At 56.1% G+C, this 19,724-nt stretch overlaps 1 protein-coding gene across 6 annotated transcripts in view; it reads right to left on the bottom strand.

Moving 5' to 3' along the window:
- PHRF1 (PHD and ring finger domains 1) overlaps window positions 1-19,724 on the bottom strand; it is a 38,130-nt gene that overhangs the window by 18,299 nt on the left and 107 nt on the right. For 2 of the 6 annotated variants that reach the window (XM_012456081.2, XM_012456083.2), the window contains exons 1-6: window positions 16,577-19,176; window positions 15,440-15,555; window positions 14,052-14,171; window positions 10,508-10,713; window positions 7,215-7,298; window positions 4,299-4,417 (exon numbers count right to left, since the gene is read on the bottom strand). In XM_012456081.2, coding sequence (XP_012311504.2) covers window positions 4,299-4,417; window positions 7,215-7,298; window positions 10,508-10,713; window positions 14,052-14,171; window positions 15,440-15,555; window positions 16,577-16,701 — 770 coding nt within the window. In that variant the 5' untranslated portion in view covers window positions 16,702-19,176. The other 4 variants (XM_012456082.2, XM_012456084.2, XM_012456087.2 and 1 more) reach the window with 3 other exon arrangements.

Below are 19,724 nucleotides of genomic sequence, written 5' to 3'. Positions count from 1 at the left end.
TGCCAGGCCAGCACCGAGGACGGGGCAAGGGGTAGACGGGGGGGTATGAGGATGCCAGGCCAGCACCGAGGACGGGGCAAGGAGTAGACGGGGGGGTATGAGAATGCCAGGCCAGCACCGAGGACGGGGCAAGGGGTAGATGGGGGGGTATGAGGATGCCAGGCCAGCACTGAGGACGGGGCAAGGGGTAGACGGGGGGGTATGAGAATGCCAGGTCAGCACTGAGGACGGGGCAAAGGGTAGATGGGGGGTATGAGGATGCCAGGCCAGCACTGAGGACGGGGCAGGGGGTAGATGGGGGTTATGAGGATGCCAGGCCAGCACCGAGGAGACGGGGCAGGGGGTATGAGGATGCCAGGCCAGCACAGAGGACGGGGCAGGGGGTAGACAGGCGGGTATGAGGATGCCAGGCCAGCACCGAGGACGGGGCAAGGGGTAGACGGGGGAGTATGAGGATGCCAGGCCAGCACTGAGGACGGGGCAAGGGGTAGACGGGGGGGGGGGTATAAGGATGCCAGGCCAGCACCGAGGACGGGGCAGGGGGTAGACGGGGGGGTATGAGGATGCCAGGCCAGCACCGAGGACGGGGCAAGGGGTAGACAGGGGGGTATGAGGATGCCAGGCCAGCACAGAGGACGGGGCAGGGGGTAGATGGGGGGGTATGAGGATGCCAGGCCAGCACCGAGGACGGGGCAAGGGGTAGACGGGGGAGTATGAGGATGCCAGGCCAGCACCGAGGATGGGGCAGGGGGTAGACGGGGGGGTATGAGGATGCCAGGTCAGCACCGAGGAAGGGGCAGGGGGTAGACGGGGGAGTATGAGGATGCCAGGCCAGCACCGAGGACGGGGCAAGGGATAGACGGGGGAGTATGAGGATGCCAGGCCAGCACCGAGGACGGGGCAGGGGGTAGACGGGGGGGTATGAGGATGCCAGGCCAGCACCGAGGACAGGGCAAGGGGTAGACGGGGGAGTATGAGGATGCCAGGCCAGCACCGAGGACGGGGCAAGGGGTAGACGGGGGGGTATGAGGATGCCAGGCCAGCACTGAGGACGGGGCAGGGGGTAGATAGGGGGTATGAGGATGCCAGGCCAGCACCGAGGATGGGGCGGGGGTAGACGGGGGGGGTATAAGGATGCCAGGCCAGCACAGAGGACGGGGCAGGGGGTAGATGGGGGGTTATGAGGATGCCAGGCCAGCACTGAGGACGGGGCAAGGGGTAGATGGGGGGGTATGAGGATGCCAGGCCAGCACCAAGGACGGGGCAAGGGGTAGACAGGGGGGTATGAGGATGCCAGGCCAGCACCGAGGACTGGGTGGGAAGGAGGGGCTGTGAAGAACCCTAACTAGATCCCATCCTAACATCTGCTCTTACACAAGTTCTCCAGAGGGCAAAGGCAAGAACTGAACAGTGCGATCTTTCAAAGAAGGCCAAAGTCTGAAAAGGTCCAACACACTCTCCCATCAAGCTCCAGCAGTCCTGGAGGAGGCTGCAGCTCCACCTGAGGCCCAAGCAGAGGCCCCTCTGCACCCGGCAGGCCCCCATCCACATCCAGGCCAGGCCTGTGTCCTCCACACTCATCTCTGAGAAGAAGAAAATGGCTGCAAGTCTAAACACGATCACATGGACAAGGAGGGCTGCCAAGATCTGCCCAGCTACGGCGCACAGGGAGTGCACTGGTGCGATCTCGGCTCATGCAACCTCCACCTCCTGGGTTCAAGCCATTCTCCTGCCTCAGCCTCCCAAGTAGCTGGGATTACAGGCACGTGTCAACACGCCCAGCTAATTTTTGTATTTTAAGTACAGATGGGGTTTCACCACGTTGGCCAGGATGGTCTCGATCTCTCGACCTCATGATCCACCCGCCTCGGCCTCCCAAAGTGCTGGGATTACAGGTGTGAGCCACCGCGCCCGGCCTGTGATTCCGTTTTTACGCGAGTAATTAAGTAATCATAGATGTGTAACTTTTAAGTCAGACTTAACTGAAAACGCAGCAGACCGCAACATTAGCAGTATGGAAATGTCTACAAGAATGAGAATCATTCATCAGCTTTAACGTTTTAGGTCCATTGGGGTTTTTATATACTTGTGTCATTTTATCTGCCAGGTAATTCAATACTATAGGGAAAAAAAATCAATATATTGAATTTGTAAGTAAAACTTAGGATAATAAAAAATTTTAATTACGTTGTAAACATCCCCAAGAGCCTTGTCAGAAGTTACTACAACTAGGCCAGGCGCAACGGCTCACACCTGTAAGCCCAGCAGTTTGGGAGGCCGAGGTGGGCGGATCGCTTGAGTCCAGGAGTTCCACCCCCGTCTGGCCATTATGCTGAAACCCCGTCTCTACTGAAAATACAAACTTAGCCAGGTGCGGCGGCGCACTGAGCTGAGATCACGTCATTGCACTCTGCCTGCCTCAGAAAAAGTAAGTGAAAAACAAAATAAAAGCTAACAGGAAGCCGAGGCTTTGTGTATGAAAACTGACAGCCTCATCTGGCCTCAGCTGCCCTTCAGCCATCAGAAGGCTCACAGTCCGGCCTGTGACGAGGGCCTTGCCCAGGGTGGTGGCTGCGGCGGCCAGGATCAGACCTCTGGCTATCACGGCCATGGCCTCTCAGGTCATGTCCAGTGATTCCAGGCCAGCTCAGGCCCTTCTTTCACATGCCCAGAATGGCCATGGCCACAGGTAAAGAAGACCAGTCTCACTCATGGGCATGGAGTGCTGAGCACCCTTCTGCCTTTTTTAAGCATTCTGTGTATATTCACGGTGTAAGTCAGTAAGCACCATGCCCAGAGTCGTGCTGACCAGGCCCCTAGGATACTCGAGGCAGCAGCCCTGCCCTTCAGACTCTGCACATGCTGGGCAGTTAGCAGACACTGCAGGAACCCTGAGGAGGTGAAGATCTGTCAAGGCAGAGCATTCAATAAACCGTCATGACACGTGGATTTAAGCTAAGGCTCGTAAGAAAGGAGGGAAGACAAGATGTTTGCGAATGTGAGCAGAGGTGTGGCAGTCACCCAGGCTGCTGGGAGCAGAAGGCGAGACCGACCAGGGGTGGGACCTGGAGGGGCTGGTGGAGCGCACTGCAAGCCCCTGAACTCCCACAGGCCACAAGGAGGGTGAACTGAGGACAAAGGTGTCTTAGCAAGACAAACGTGGCGGCTGCCTCCTGGGCTCCAGAGGAGCTCCTGCAGTGTCTGCAAAAGGCCAGCCAGCGAGTCCTGCGCCGTAGGCTTCTGAGTGGAGCAGGGCCTGCGGGTCCTGCATCGTTGGCGTGTGAAGGGAGCAGGGCCTGGGGGTCCTGAGCCGTTGGCGTGAGTGGAGCAGGGCCTGGGCATGTGGGTAAGAATGAGGCAACAGGTGGGGGCACAGGTGGCTGTGGTCGAGGCCAAGTCAAAGCTGGGCTGACTAGGACCACTGGCCACAGCAAAGGCCTTCACCAGGAGCCTGTCCTGTGTGGCTCCAGCCACAGCACATCAGGGCCTCCTGGCTCTGGCTGCTCCATAGTCCAAACCCTGACCCTGCTACTTTCTGCCCAAGAGAAGGCTCCAGATCTAGCAGCCTCACTGGTTCTTTCAATGTCTTCTGGGGCACATGCCCCAAGGGAAAGTTTCCGGAATCCTCTCGCCATAATTTTACAGCAGAAAAATTACTCAAATAAACAAGGAATGCCATTCACAGGAGGCTGATGGGGAAGCGGACGTCTACCTACAGCCAATGAGACAAAGCAGGGATGAGGGGACGATGTTACGGGGCTCCTGGGAAGCCAGGGCCACGCAGAGGCCTGAGAAGGCGCTCCCAGCTATCCCCAGCTGTGCCACGGAGAGCAGCGGGTGCAGGTTAACTGGACGTGCACTGGAGGGGGAAGGAGGAGCAGGGTGGAAGGTGAGGGACAAAGCAGGACGGGAGGCCGGCAGAGCCACTCCCACCCACAGGAAGGCCGGGACCCAGGACGGGACGCCAGCAGAGCCACTCCTCCCCAATAGAAGGGCCGGGACCCAGGATACGTCCCCACCTCTGGCCAGCCGGCCCCATAGCCTCCTGGCTCGCTGTTCTCTTTTTCTGTCTTGAGGCTTTACCCGCATTTCCGAGAGCAGCCTCACAATGTGGGAAAAGATGGAGATGTGAGTGGATGCAACAGGAAGGCCCGAGGTGTGTGGTCCGCAAGACTGAACCACACTGCTGCGGGTGCTGGGACTGACTTCACAGAGGGAGGAAGAAGGCTCTGCGTGCCTCCTGTTCCTGGCCCACCCAGCACGCGGCAGGGCACGTGTGCCCTTTCAGCCGTCCTTACCCCGCATCACAGCCATCGCAGAGCAAGAGCCGGTCCTCACGGTCGCTCCTGCCGCACACCTCACAGAAGGTCGGATCCTCCTCCTCTTCCTCACTCACTTTGGCGTTCTCCACCGGGATCTAGAACAGAACTGTCGATCACACACCACACCGGACCCGAACTCCCCACGGTCAATTCACACCATGACACACAGTTAATCCAGAGCAGATCGATCGGCTTCAGATTCCTTTGTGGGCTCTGAGGTTCTCACTCCACATGCACGCAGGGATTTTTATGTTTTCTACCATTTCAGGGTAGTAATCTAAGAGGCAAATATTCAACAGAAAGCAAAATCTGATGAATGGAAAGGAGCGGGAAGCCCTGCGCCCCCACAGGGCGAGGCGGCAGGTGCTGAACTGCCGTGTAGACAGAGAGAGTGCCCGGAGAAGGCTGGAGACAGACTCAGACACGCAGTCCCGTAAGTTAGCAAAGACTCAGAAACATGCCAGTGAAAACTGGCACCAAGGGGCACTGCTCTGCCACGAGGGTCCAGTCCGCCTGGAGGACGCGCCCAACAGCGCTATGACTCAGTGACTCTCAGGCATGACCAGCCTTTGGCTCCTTTTCTCTCTCTGCCATCTAAGGCTTTATTCCGGGGCGAGGTGGGGACCGCAGGCCCTCCTCCAGCCCTGCACATACTTCCTGCTGATGGACCTGGAGTCCTCCTCGGATCCTTCCCCAACAGCACAAGTCAGAGTCTCAGAGTTGCCACCCTGTTTCTTCTTCTCTTTTTATTTTCTGAGATGGAGTCTCACTCCTGTTGCCCAGGCTGGAGTGTAGTGGCGTGATTTTGGCTCACTGCAACCTCCACTTCCCGGGCTCAAGAGATTCTCCTGCCTCAGCCTCCTGAGTAGCTGGGATTACAGGTGCCCACCGCCACGCCCAGCTGATTTTTGTATTTTTAGTAGAGATGGAGTTTCGCCATGTTGGCCAGGCTGGTTTTGAACTCCTCACCTCAGGTGATCCACTCACCTCGGCCTCCCAAAGTTCTGGGATTATAGACACGCGCCACCATGCCCGGCCTTTTTTTTTTTTTTTTTAAATAGAGATGGTGTTTTGCTATGTTGCCTATGCTGGTCGCCAACTCTTGACCTCAAGTGATCTGCCTGTCCCAGCCCATCCTGTGTTTCTGCCCGCGAGGTTCACCTAAGTCTCCCTCCATACAGAGGAGGTGGCTCACGGTCTGCATACTACATTGGGAGCTATTTCAGGTAAATGAAGACTACCTTCATACCAGAAATGCTTCTGAAATTGCCAACACACCCTGAGGCCTCAAGCTGCCCAGGCAGCAAAGGGAGGCCTGCACCAGACAGCCACAGCACAGGCCCAGGAGGCCACAGCGCAACCAGAGGCCCCAGCTCCAGTGAAAACTGCACAGAAAGAGGCAAAGGCTGGAGGATGTTCTGAGACCAGGAGTTAGACTGCAGTGAGCTACGATCCTGGGTAACAAAGTGAGATTCTGTAGGGAGAGAAAAAGCCTGTCTCTTGTATCCCTGGCTTCCTCTACTTTCTAAATCTAGAAGCCACCACCCAGCCTTTTCTAATATTCAGAAGGCCTCAGGCATGTCCCTAAAGGTCCTTCTAATGCTGCTGATCAACAGCAGCAGCTGTGTAGAGGATGCTACTTTCTTAAAAGCAGATGAAAAAGATAAGCATCCTTCATTTCCAGCCCCAAGAGAACTGGCCTCCTCTCCCACACTCTGACCTTCCCTCTCCCCTGTGGCTGCCACAGCTCGAGAAAGCAAAGCTCTGCCAGGCGTGGTGGTGATGCCTACGGTCCAGCCACCCGGGAGGCTGAAGAAGGGGATGTCTTGAGCCTGGGAGGCTGGGGCTGCAGTGAGCCGAGACAGCGCCACTGCACTGCAGCCTGGGCTTTGGATTCCTATGTGGGCTCCACGGGCCCAGAAGGTCTCACTCAGCATGCACACAGGAATTTTTGTTTTCTACCATTTCAGGGTAGTGATCTTAGAGGAAAATATTCAACAGAAAGCAAAGCATGATGCACGGAAAGAGCGGGAAGCCCTGCAGCCCCGCAGCAGAGTCATCGAGCAGGGTGAGGCGGCAGGTGCTGGGCTGCCGTTAAGAGCAAGATCTGTCTCTGGGGAAAAAAAAAGCCAGTGCGGGGGCTCACACCTGTAATCCCAGCACTTTGGGAGGCTGAGGCAGGTGGATCACCTGAGGTCAGCAGTTCAAGACCAGCCTGACCAACATGGAGAAACCCCGTCTCTACTAAAGATACAAAATTAGCCAGGTGTGGTGGCAGGTGCCTGTAATCCCAGCTACTTGGGAGGCTGAGGCAGGAGAATCACTTGAACCCAGAAGGTGGAGGTTGTGGTGGGCAGAGATGGCACCACGGCACTCCAGCCTGGGCAAAAAGAGCAAAACTCCGTCTTATATTAAAAAAAAAAAATAATTAGCCACCCGTGGACCCAGCTATGCAGGAGGCTGAGGCAGGAGGATTCCTTGAGCCCAGGAGGTTGAGGCTGCAGTGAGCTGTGATTGTGCCACTCCCCACACTCCAGCTGGGTAAGAGCGAGAGACTGTCCCAAAAATAAAACAAAGAGCTCTGAGCAGATGGGCCAGAGAGCTGCTCCCAGAGGTGAAGGGCACAGGGGTGGGGTCAAAAGGAAGCCCCAGGAACTGGCAATATCTCTGCCTCTCACCTCCAACCCGGACCCCAAAACCTCCAGACAGGGCACAACTCAAGCTCCAGGCTTCCTGCTCATGGCTGCAAGGGGCACCAGACTGACTTCTACAAAGCATTAACCAACACTCATTTCAGGAGAGCAAGCCCCTTTGGAAAGCACACTGTCCCACAGGGAAGGGATTTAAGCATGGCTGGGGCTTCCTCACCCAGCGTGCAGCACCCACACTCACCTTCCTTAAGATTTTACCACCAAATTGAGCTCGAATACAAATGCACTTAAATACAGTTCGATCAACTGGACAGGAATTGGCATTCTGTAAGAAATAAGAATGGTATCAGAATCTCATAAATCACTTGCACTCGGAGATCAGAAACGTCTTTTACACTAAAGATGACCAAGTGTCTGCTAAACGCTCCGGGAGCCAGGCCTGCATGAGCTGCTGACACGACAGTGAAGGGAACAGTGAGCTCTGCCTGTGAATCTGCGAGCCCGACGGAGAAGGGAAGGGCAGCTCCACCAGCGGGAGCATCTCGGGAGGCGGGAGGCATTGGGGCGGCATCGTGGACAGGCCCCTCTGCAGTCAGCCTCTTCAACTCTTTTGCCAACTTTTCCAGGAGACGGTTGGACAGTCACTAGCAAATTTCTAGAATTTTTCACAGTATAGATAACGGTCAGGTATGTGCTGCAGCATTTTTTTTGGCTTTATCAGTAGTGTTCTGACCCACATAAGATCTTAAATCGGTTTTGTTGACGTATACCACACACAATAAAACACTGATTTTGACTGAATAATTCGATGGGCTCTGACTGTACATCCTGCCCAGTCCCCACCCGGTCTTCTGGCCCTTCCCGCTCCCACCTGGCTGCTTCCTGCTGCTGCAGGGGTGTGGCAGGTGCATCTGCCCCGGGGTTCCTTAGGATTGGAGCCGCAGCACAGACCCCGCTCACAGCATTCTGCCCTCTCTAGCACTGAGGAGATGCCGCACCGCCACACAAACGGCCCCCGCGTCCGTTCCCCTGCGGTGCACATCAAACACGTCTCTGTGTGGGCGTGCTTGTTTCTCTCGGGTAAACACCCAGGAATACATGTGCCTTTGAGGTTGTGTGTGTGACACCCCCACTTCTGGAGTCTGGGGTGTCATCTTCCCCACCTGAAGGGGTGTGTGACAGTGTCCCACACAGTGGAACTGGGGTTCTGTGATACCCCCTCTCTCTGGAGTCTGGGGCGCCATCCTCCCACCTACTCAAGGGGCGTGCGGCAGCATCTCCCGCAGTGGGACCGGGGTTCTGTGACACCCTCACCTCTGGAGTCTGCTCAAGGGGCATGCGGGGCATCTCCCACAGTGGGACCGGGGTCTCTGGAGGAGCCCTGCTGCTGAGCCCCACATGCTCACCGCCAGCTTGCAGACACTCTCAGACTGCTTAGGAAATCCTTCCCTTTTCTCATCATAGAGCTGCCGGGGCTTTCTTTTCCAAGTCTGTTTTGCTTTCTAATTCAAGATCTTGACTCCATCCAGCACCGTGTGTGTGCTGTGGGCAGCTCGCAGCCTCCTCTGCCTCACAGGCACTGCCTGTCTCCCACTGAGTGTGCCCAGGTCTCTTTCAGGGCCCCTGCAAACTCCCTAGGCCTGGTTTTCATTCCTGGACCGATTCCACTTCAATCATTGTAGTTTTATAAATCACAACATCCAGCAGGCAATTTCTCCCTTTTCAAAGTGATATTGGCAATTCTTGGTGCCTTCCTGTCCTCATGTGTGGATCTGACAACATATCAAGTGCTCTGAACTCCTGCTGAAATGGACAGAATCTGCATCCCACTGCTGTCTCTATGGAGTAAGGCCTCTCGAAAGGGGCCTTGCTTCATTTGATATTTGATCACAGCTGTGTTAGAAAAGCTCTTTAAAAGAGGGAGGCTGAAGCGAGCGGATCACAAGGTCAGGAGTTTGAGACCAGCCTGGCCAATATGGTGAAACCCCCAACTCTACAAAAAATACAAAAATCAGTCAGGCGTGGTGGCATGCACCTGTGGTCCCAGCTACTCGGGAGGCTGAGGCAGGAGAATACCTTGAACCCAGGAGGCAGAGGTTGCAGTGAGCCAAGATTATGCCACTGAACCCCAGCCTGGGCAACAGAGCAAGACTCCATCTCAAAAAAAAAAAGAAGAAAAGCTGGAATGCCACGGCGTGATCTTGGTTCACAGCAACCTCCACCTCCTGAGTTCAAGTGATTCTCCTGCCTCAGCCTCCCGAGTAGCTGGGACTACAGGTTCGTGCCACCATGCCCAGCTAATTTTTGTATTTTTAGTAGAGATGGGGTTTCACCATGTTGGCCAGGCTGGTCTCGATCTCTTGACCTCCTGATCTGCCCACCTCAGCCTACCAAAGTGCTGGGATTATAGGTGTGAGCCACCATGCCCGGCCCCATTTATAAGGTTTCTATACTGACAAACTTACTTGCAAATACCATCTTCTGCCCAATCCTTATCTAATAAATGCCACACAGAAGATACACAGCAAACACTGTATCCCGTCCCTCGACTTAAATGAATGCTTCACTTGCCAAAAGAAAAGCTGAAGCCTGAATCTACTATAGGCTGCAGACCCACCACAGCAGAACAGCAATAAGAAGTCCCGGAACCAGACTCTGGGAAACGCCACAGCCTGCTGCCACCAGCAGCATGAGCAATGTCTGCTGAGTCCTGCTTCAAACTAAGCCGACAGTTTTCAGCTACATGGGGAAACAGAGCAGGAGGCCCCAGTCACCAGATATCCTGGGTGACGTCACGGTCATGAGGAGAGCCGCAGACAGCAGGGAGGGAGCTGAGCCCTGAGGACAGGAGTGGGGGGCTCATCACTCGTCCTCGGACTGTGTGCTCTATTTTTCTGACATTTTTTACAATAAAATATTCAGAAGGGAGAGGGAACTGGTTGCTTCTAAAGGTTCATTTTAATATAAAATACACTGAATATTCAGTCAACTCTCTTCACCTGTTTGAAGGACAGTCCCTTTCAATGCTGGTTATTGTGAATGAGCGCTGAACCGTACCCGTGTTTTCTTTATCAACTGAGAGGAACACTGTCCAAGCAGCACCTACTCACGTGCTCCGGCTCGAGGGTCTAGCTGGCCCCTCCCGAGCAGCACCGCACACCTGCTCACATGCTCCGGCTCGAGGGTCTAGCTGGCCCCTCCCGAGCAGCACCGCACACCTGCTCACGCGCTCTGGGTCACAGGCCTAGATGGCCCCTCCCTCACCCACGGTTTCTGCAGCTGGTCCCAGGAGACCACGGCCCTCCTTTTTCCAGTCCAATACCGGGGCACTACAAATGCCTCACAGTGAGTTCACCCACGCCTCCAAGAGCCACAGTGCTCACAAAGCAAAGGCCAAGCCAGACTCAATCCTGTGGCCCCGGTGTCAGCCACAGAGGGTAGAGCTAGAACCTCGCAAGAGGCTAACCACAGGCTGGGTCTGTAAACAGGGAGGCCACCTTGAAGGGACAAGAAGCCAACCAGAGGTGAACTCACCTTGGACCATTCAACAATGCAGTCCAGGCAGAAGTAATGGGCACAGTTCTCCGGCGTCCCCACGGCCTGGTCTCTGAACGCGTTGAGACAGATGGGGCAGCTCTCTGAGTCATCATCAGAATTAAAAGAGCCAGCGGCTTCCAGTTTCTCCTGAGTACAGGCTACCTCCAGCAATGTCTCCATGTCATCTTCTGAATCCTCGGAACCTAGAGAGAGAGGAAATGTTTCAGCTGCTGCAAGCAGGACTGGCAGCGTGAATGGCAGCACTGAAGGTGAGCGGGCCTGGCTGAGCTCAGGACACCAGGTAAGCAGGTCAGGCTGCACTCAGGACGCCAGGTAAGCGGGCCCCAGCTATGCTCAGGACGCCAGGTCTGCAGTGCAGAGCCCACCTCCCCGTGCGTGCACATCCGGACACCCACCTCCAGGTCCACATTCAGCACATTCACAACCCCAGGAGCCCTACCCCAAGGGGCAGGAAGCTGAGCGTCCTCAATGCCAGACCAGCTCCTCCAAGCTGAGCCTGGGGCTGAGACAGACCCCGAGAGGCAGCCCTGGGGCCCTGTCCCAGAGATGATCAGATTAATTTCTGAGCCTCCTGGCAAGCCCCTCAGTGCAGCAGCCCCCATTTCCAACATCCCCTTCTTAAAGCATTAGGGTGACGAACCATCTGCCTGCAGACGTGCCGTCCTTCCAATGTCACCCATTCCTCTTCCCTGTGGGAGGCAGAACAAGGCTCCTAACAGGGCCACTGACCACAACTGTTCTGGCCAATTCTGAGTGGTTCTGAGGCTAGGGATTGGCCAGCAGGGAGAGGGAGATGCTCTGAGTTCAACACAGCAGAGCCCACAGGTGCCTTTGCATTTGTGTTTTCTTCCCACCGAACTACACAGAAACAACACTGAGTAAACTGAACACAAGTTCACACGGGCAAGAGGAGCAAGACTTCCCACTCAGCCCTGAGACTCTCCTAGTTCCACTCGCGTGGGCGGGACTATGCCAGCGCTGGGACATCGCTCCCAGGACCCTGCGGTCATCCGGCAGGGGGAGAGGCACACTCGGAACAGGAATTTACACTGTTGAAGAGGCTGGGAGGAGCGAGAGCCTCGAGGGAGGCAGCAGATAAGAATTCTCTCAGTTCCCATTCTCTGTGGAAGGGCTACTACCTAAAGGTGGAAGCAGCAGTGGAACAAGTGATTTCCAGCAGCAAACACCAGCATGGGAACAGAAAGGTCCCAGGCCCCAGGGACGCAGGCCCTGCCCGTGGAGTACCTCCCTCCTCAACACTGTGTTTCCCATCAGTTAGGTACACACTGGCTGCTTCTTCATGTGTAAAGAATGGTCCTGCCGGGTGTGGTGGCTCACACCTGGAATCCCAGCACTTTGGGAGGCCAAGGCAGGTGAATCATGAGGTGAGGAGTTCAGGACCAGCCTGGCCAACATGTTGAAACCCCATCTCTACTAAAAATACAAAAATTAGCCAGGCTTGGTGGCAGGCACCTGTAATCCCAGTTACTGGGGAGGCTGGGGCAGGAGAATGGCTTTGAACCCGGGAGGCGGAGGTTGCGGTGAGCCAAGATCGCACCACTGCACTCCTGCCTGGGTAACAAGCAAAACGCCGTCTCAAAATAAATTAAAAAAAAAAAAAAAAAAAAGAGGAATAAAGAGAAGTGTTCACTAAAGTTCTGCCCGCACTGGCGCACCAACACCTCTCCAGTGCCTTCCCATCCCCTTCCTTTGGGGCGCTCAGTCCTCAGGCGCTCCAGGTCTCTGTAAACCTTCTGTCTCTTCACAGCCACCCCTGCCCGGTCACCTCCTCCTGCACCTCAGGTGGCAGCTCCCCTTACGACCCCATCCTCCAGCCACCCCATCCTCCAGCCACGGCTACTGGAAAGTGAGCGCAGACACAGTGGGGGCCCCGCTGAGGCTCCCGTTGCGCTCACTCCAGCCCCCAGCCCAGTCTCTGGCATCCAAGGAGCCCTCTGGATCTCAAGGCAAGGACGGTAAGTCACCTGGCAGCCCTGACCGCCCGGGGCCTGTGCGAGACCTGCCGCAGATGAACAAGTGCCCGATTCCAGTGCTGGGAGTAAGCAGCTCCCCCCTCAGGACCTGCACACCCGGCAAACCTGCAAGAGCACGTGCAGAGCTCGACATCAAGCTCGGGAAGGACGCGCAGCCAACACACACCGCTCAGGCCATCAGCGCCATTCCCTCACGAACACGCCTCACACAGGAGGGCTCCTTTCCAGAGTGTTCTAACACTGGTCACCACGGGGCTCTCTTGAAAGAGACTGTGAGACACAGATCACAGCAGCCACTTTAGGACCGTGGATGTTCCAGCCCGAGGGTGATGTCAGAAGGGAAGTGGTGGGAAGGCAAAGTTCTGAGGCTGAGCTCAGCCCCCAAGGAAGCAGCCACAGCTGAGCCGGGGCAGGCCACCTCCCTGGGGCCTCACAGGCAGTGCACCATGGGGGTGGCAACAGCGGACGGGGAAGGCGGTACCACCGGTGCCCCCGACAAACTCGTGCCCCCTTTGTTTTGTCTGAGACAGCGTCTCACTCTATCACCCAGGCTGGAGCACGGTGGCATGATCACAGCTTGATGCAGGCGCAATTTCCTAGGCTCGAACGATCCTCCCACCTCAGCTTCCTGAGTAGCGGGCATTACAGGCGCATACCACCATGCCCGGCTAATTTTTGTATTTTTTGTACAGATGGAGTCTCACTATGTTGTCCAGGCTGGTCTCGAACTCCTGAGCTCAAGCGATCTGCCCACTTCACTGTCCCAAAGTGCTGGGATTACAAGCGTGAGCCACCGTGCCTGCCCTGAATTCCTGAATAAAATCACATGCATCTGTCAGCTCTATTAGGAGTTCCGGTCAAATGAGAGAAGGAACTACAGGAGGTCCCGGGCCGCACAAACCCTGGGTCACACTAACCCCACCCAGTACCTATCTGATGATGGCAGGCCTTTGCGGGGCTGTGCGGGGGAAGGCGGTTGCCAAGACCTTACTGCTCCTTCCATGGGAAATTCCAGTCCGGTTACATTCTCCCCAAAAACACTGCAGCTCATGCTGTTCGGTGTTCTTGGACATTTTGATTTTTTTTTCTCAACAGAGAAAAAACCTATTATGTTGTCAAACTGAACATCAAAATGAAGGACTACAGGCCGGATGCGGTGGCTCACTTGAGGTCAGGAGTTCAAGACCAGTCTGGCCAACATGGTGAAACCCTATCTCTACTAAAAATACAAAAATTAGCCAGGTTTCGGAGTAAGCACCTGTAATCCCAGCTACTCAGGAGGCTGAGCCAGGAGAATCCCTTGAACCCAGGAGGCAGAGGTTGCAGTGAGCTGAGATGGCACCGCTGCACTCCTGCCTGGGCAACAGAGCAAGATCCTATCTCAAAAAACAAGGACTACAAATAAAGTGAGCCATCACCGCAGTTGAAGACAAGGCCTCACTGCAGGTGACTGCGGGGACGTGGCCAGCTGTCCCCATCACGACAAGAGAAAACACAGGAGCCGGCGTGAACACCGGCTGTCTCACCAGATCTGTCTTCCAGGTCTTCCTCCTCAGACGCCCCCTCGCCTTCTCCGTCTGTGCCATCTCCGTGCTCGCTGTCGCTGTCGTCCCCAGAGTCCCCACTGCTGCCGTCACTGCTTTCTGCTAGACACCAGGGTGAGACACAGGCCGCAGGGGCGGCGTCAAGACCGCACAGCAGACGGCAGGGTTGCTTTGCACAGGCACAGAGTCCTCAGGAGCACCTGCTGAGCAGCTGATGGCTGCCCAGGGTGGGCAAGGTGGGGCAGATGCAGAGAAAAGCAACACCCTTTCTTTTTCTTTTTCTTTTTTTTTTTTAAGACAGAGTTTCGCTCGTTACCCAGGCTGGAGTGCAATGGCGCGATCTCGGCTCACCGCAACCTCCGCCTCCTGGGTTCAGGCAATTCTCCTGCCTCAGCCTCCTGAGTAGCTGGGATTACAGGCATGCGCCACCATGCCCAGCTAATTTTTTGTATTAGTAGAGACGGGGTTTCACTATGTTGACCAGGATGGTCTCGATCTCTTGACCTCGTGATCCACCCGCCTCGGCCTCCCAAAGTGCTGGGATTACAGGCTTGAGCCACCGCGCCTGGCCACCCTTTCTTTTTCTTTCCCGAGACTCTCCCTCTGTCTCCCAGGCTGGAGTGCGGTGGCACCATCTCAGCTCCCTGCAACCTCTACTTCCTGGGTTGAAGTGATTCTCCTGCCTCAGACCCCCAAGTAGCTGGGATTACAGGCACACACTACCATGCCCAGCTAATTTTTTGTATTTTTAGTAGGGACAGGGATTCACCATGATGGCCAAGCTGGTTTCAAACTCCTGACCTCAAGTGATCCACCTACCTCAGCCTCCCAAAGTGCTGGGATTACAGGCGTGAGCCACTGCACCCAGCCTTTTTTCTTGAGATAGAGTCTCACACTATCACCTGGGTTGAGGTGCAGTGGTGCGATCTCGGCTCACTGCAACCTCCACCTCCCGGGTTCAAGTGATTCTTCTGACTCAACCTCCTGAGTAGGTGGGACTACAGGGGTCCACCACAACACCTGGCTAATTTTTTGTATTTTTAGTAGAGACAGGATTTCACCATGTTGGCCAGGCTGGTCTTGAACTCCTGACCTCGTGATCCACCCGCCTCAGCCTCCGAAAGTGCTGGGATTACAGACGTGAGCCACTGCGCCAAACCAGCAACATCCTTTTATTCAACATTTGTGTTGTTTGCGTTAAAAATAAGACAAAAGAATATACTACTTCCGCAATTTAAAATCAAAGGATAATTTTTTTAGAGACTGAAAGCTGACAGGCGACAACCTCCAACGGGAAGCCAACAACTGAGAGAAACACCCGGCACCCTACTCCTCCTGGGGACGCCCCTGCCCAGCGCCGGGCAGCTCACCAAAGTCGCTGGCCAGGTCCACGGGGCCGACCTGTGGGTGTCCATCCGGTCCTGGGCTCGGGGCCACAAGCTCATCCAGGCTGTCGTCATCCATTGCTGCACATTGGAGCTGAGCTCTGAAAGAAAGCCAGGGAACTTCCAAACTGTCCCAGGTTGTAAACAGCCCTCTGAAGAGTGACACCCTCTCCCTGCACACTACATCCCGGTGACACGTCCACTGCCACGACACACGAAGGGTGAGCCCTAAGATCTAACACACAGAGCAACCCTCACCACTAAGCCCTGCACACGATTCACATTCACAGAGCTGCCTGCAAAGCCGGATCCCAGCTGGGCATGGGGCGCACCTGTACTCCCAGCTACTCAGGCGTCTAGGCCAGAAGGATCCCTTGAGCCCAGGAGCTTAAGTTCAGCCTGGGCAACACAGCAAGACTTCACCCCAATTTTTTGGGGGGGACAGGGTCTCCTTGGGTCACCCAAGCTGGAGTACGATGGGATGACCATAGCTCACGGCAGTCTCAACCTCCTGGGCTCAAGCAATCCTCTCACCTCAGCCTCCCAAAGTTGTGGGATTACAGGTGTGAGCCGCTGAACCCAGTCAAAAAAAATTTTGTTTTTAATTAAAAAAAAACCACGTCACTGATCACTGAACTGCAACAGTCCCGAGGAACCACAACATCATATATGAATGAAACGGCCTCATCCTGAGTGGAGGCACAGCCGGGCTTTATTGGCTGAGGGCTGAGCACCACAGAGGCCTCGGTGGCACAAGGCTGCTCTCCCTGCCAAGGCTAGCCACTGCTGGGGGGCCCTGAGGCTCCTCTGACCGCCCCCCAACCCCATCCACCAGGGTGCTGCTGAGTCCCCAGTGGTACCCAAAGCTGAGGAGGCAGAAGGCATGGAGTCCAGGCCCACCCTTTGGCTGCCAAGGCCACTCACCTGAGGCCCTGAGTCGTCAGCAAGGACCCCGCCCTTTCCACTCTGCAAGGTCACTGTGAAGCCACACAGGACCCTGTACAAAAGCCTGGGGAAATCTAGCTGGACACGCTCCTCCTTCCACACCAGGGACTCAAACTTTGGTCCCAGATAAGGAATGAGATGCGTGCACGTGTTTCATTTCTCGTCAGTGCTATTCACCTCGTTTCCCAGGCGACACCTGGAGCAAAGGCCTCTCCTAGTAGAGTGAGCCAGGAATCCAGCAGGGCAGTGAGGTACTCTGTTTCCCACCAGGTCCAAGCTCCATCCACCAGTGGAAAGAGCATTGCACCAGAGACCAGGAAGTGCCAGGGGCCTTGGAGTTCAAGGCCACCTGGAATCGGAGCTCCCGCCACCACCGCAGGATGCACACGTGTACCACAGCAACGAGGGAAAGGGGCTGTCACTGCCACTGCTGTCGAGACACTCCGGGAGAACGATCCCCTGATGGGGCTAAGGCTCAGACGCCAGGCTCGCTGCCCATCTGACAGGAGCGAAAAACCCTGGATTCTATGATGATGCTTTTTAAAAGGATCATCAGTGTGATCAAACTGTCAACTCCCATATGTTACTACTGCCTGGAAACAGTGATTGTAGAAGTGGTTTTGCCAAACTGGTAATTAACCTTGCTTCTACCTGCTGCCCTAAGGTCAAGACAACTGTTCACAATCCCGGCTCAAGTGAGTCTACACCCTTGCTGCTTGGCGGACCCAGCAACTCTGCGGAGACTTCCTGCCCGTTCCACACCTGAGTCCTAGAGACACTGGCTTCTAAGAGACACACAAGAGCCACGGGCCATCCCAGAGGGTGACCCCTCTCCCATTCAGAGACATAAGAGCCACGGGCCATCCCAGAGGGTGACCCCTCTCCCATTCAGAGACGTAAGAGCCACGGGCCATCCTGGAGGGTGACCCCTCTCCCATTCAGAGACATAAGAGCCACGGCCCATCCTGGAGAGTGACCCCCTCCCATGGGGTGCACTGAGACCTAGCAGTGGCCACAGCTCTCAGATAAGAGGACCGTAACTCCCTGGCAATAGCTGTGACCACCCCACTATAGACCCCACATCCTTCCAGGCACCTGCTCCAACACCTACCCTGCCCCTACTTCGTGCAGCACAAGGCGAATGCAGTCCCTGCCCTGGAGAAATACATCCGAGAGAGAGGCAGATTCTCTCACACACATCTACCAGGAATACTTCAAACGCCAAGACCACCTAGGAGACGAGAGCAGAGCTGGGGGTGGGGGGTGGGGAGTTCAGGGTCCAACTGCCCCAAGTGCAAATCTTCACTTTCACACACAAAGCTGAAAATGTGAATCAGCCGCGCGCAGTGGCTCACACCTGTAATCCCAGCACTTTGGGAGGCTGAGGCAGGTGGATCACTTGGGCCTACAAGTTATGAGACCAACCTGGGCAACATGGCAAAACCTTGTCTCTACAAAAAATTTTAAAATTCAGCTGGGCGTGGTAGAGACCACCTGTATGTAATCCCAGCTACTTTGGAGTCCTAGGCGCAAAGACCACTTCGGCCCAGGGGGTTGAGGCTGCAGGGAGCAGTAAGATGTGAACAAGTAACTCCTGGCTTCTCCCTTGATGCACTGAGATTGAGGGTCACCTCCAAGGGTTAGGTAGGCAATGGCAGGGCCTTCCAGAAGAGATCAGAGAGGTCGTGTGGGGTTTGGCACATGGGAGCTGGCCAAAAATACCAGCTCAGGAATGAAGCTGAACTCTGCGAGCGCGTGCACCTGTGGGGCTAAGTCCTGAGCCCTTCGTACCTGACCACAGCTGGCGAGTGAGGCCTCCACGGGCCTCTTACACACCTCCACCACGGCAGCGGGAAGGTCAGGTTCCGAGACACTGAACAACATCCCTTCCCGGAGTATCATACAGCAGTAACCAGAGTTTATTTTGTCAAAGAGAAAAGAATCCAGGACAAGCACCAGGCACAAGACATTTTGGGACCACCAGGAGCCGTGCAGTCAAGACATTGCGTTAATAGGAGCCCCTAGCTTCTGGCCTTATGGCTGCACTAGCAGCCTCGGTTCAAACACATCTTCCCTTCACGATACACACCTCCGCCATGTCCCAGGCCACAGGCCAGGAAGCAATTTCTGCAGAAAAGCCCACTGCCCTTCTCAGCTGCTGACCACCTGGCCAGGGCTAGCAGAGATCTGGGTGGAGGGGCCGCTGTGGCTCTCCTGCTTAGTGGGAGATTAAAGGGGAAGAGAGAAAACTGGAAAGGACAGTTCTCTCTCTGAGATTCCGGGGAAGCAATGCACTGGCCGTCCCGACTGCTGCTAAGGAATGAAAAGGGCCTCTGGTGTCCGTGGTGGCTGCCACCACGCCAGCCCCGGAACCTGCGTGCCTATCCCAGGCTGTGAAGAAGCCTGCAGCCAAGTCCAACATCTCAATTCAGGCCGACTCTTTTTTCTCTTATTCACCATTCGCTGTATCAGCTCGGAGACCTCAAAACTGTAAACTACCACGGAAGTCAAAAAGTCAGGCGCGCACTAAGATCTCCGCGAGCCTGAGATGAACACCACGCTGCAGCGCTGCTGAGGACCAAACCCAGGCTTGCGGTGCCCATGGGGCTGAGAGGGGTCATCTGCTGGCACTGACTTAACGTTCCTCCCCTAAGAAGGAGAACCGGGTGGTCCGGGAGGGGGTAAAGCATGCCAAGCCCGACGCCAGACCCCACCGCAGCCTCGAAGCCTGCCCAGTGATCCCCGGGCAAATGCCTGCCGTTCTGCTGCTGTCGAAACGCGTAAAGCACATACACTCCGACGCCGGTGGAACGCAAGCCTCGCTACGAGGAGCGCGATCGGAGCCAGGGCCGGCGCGGACCCACGGCGGCCGGCTCTGCCCCGGCGGCTGCACGGCGCCGGCCAGTTACTTAGCCTTTCCGGGCTGCGCCCCCTCATCTATAAAACGGGAACGATGCTTACTCCCGAGAGGCTGCTCTGAACACTACAACAGTTAAGGGACAAGAAACCCGCCAGCCACACGGGCCTGCGGACGAGTGGACGAGGCCCGAGGCCCGGAGGCAGCCACGCGCAGGAGCCGGAATCGAGGCAGCGGAGGCACCGCTCTCTCCCAAACGCGGCAGGGCGGACCCGCAGGGGGCACGGCCGTGGGCGCCACGGGGCGAGCCCACCACGTCTCCGCCAGCGCGGGACGTCCGCCCGCAGAGCCTCCCAGTCTCCTCCGGGCCTCCCGACGCGCGCACGCACCCGCCCTCCCGGCCCGCGGCCAGCGCGGCACAGGCCTCGCCCCGCAGTGCAGGCCGCAGACAAAGCGCGCGGCGGCCGC

This window comes from Aotus nancymaae, unplaced genomic scaffold, assembly GCF_030222135.1.
Source record: "Aotus nancymaae isolate 86718 unplaced genomic scaffold, 86718_ANA_hifiasm-v0.15.2.pri h1tg000106l, whole genome shotgun sequence".
Lineage (NCBI taxonomy): Eukaryota > Metazoa > Chordata > Mammalia > Primates > Aotidae > Aotus > Aotus nancymaae.
The sequence above is the reverse complement of the archived record's forward strand: the minus strand, read 5'-3'. Positions and strand labels throughout refer to the sequence as shown.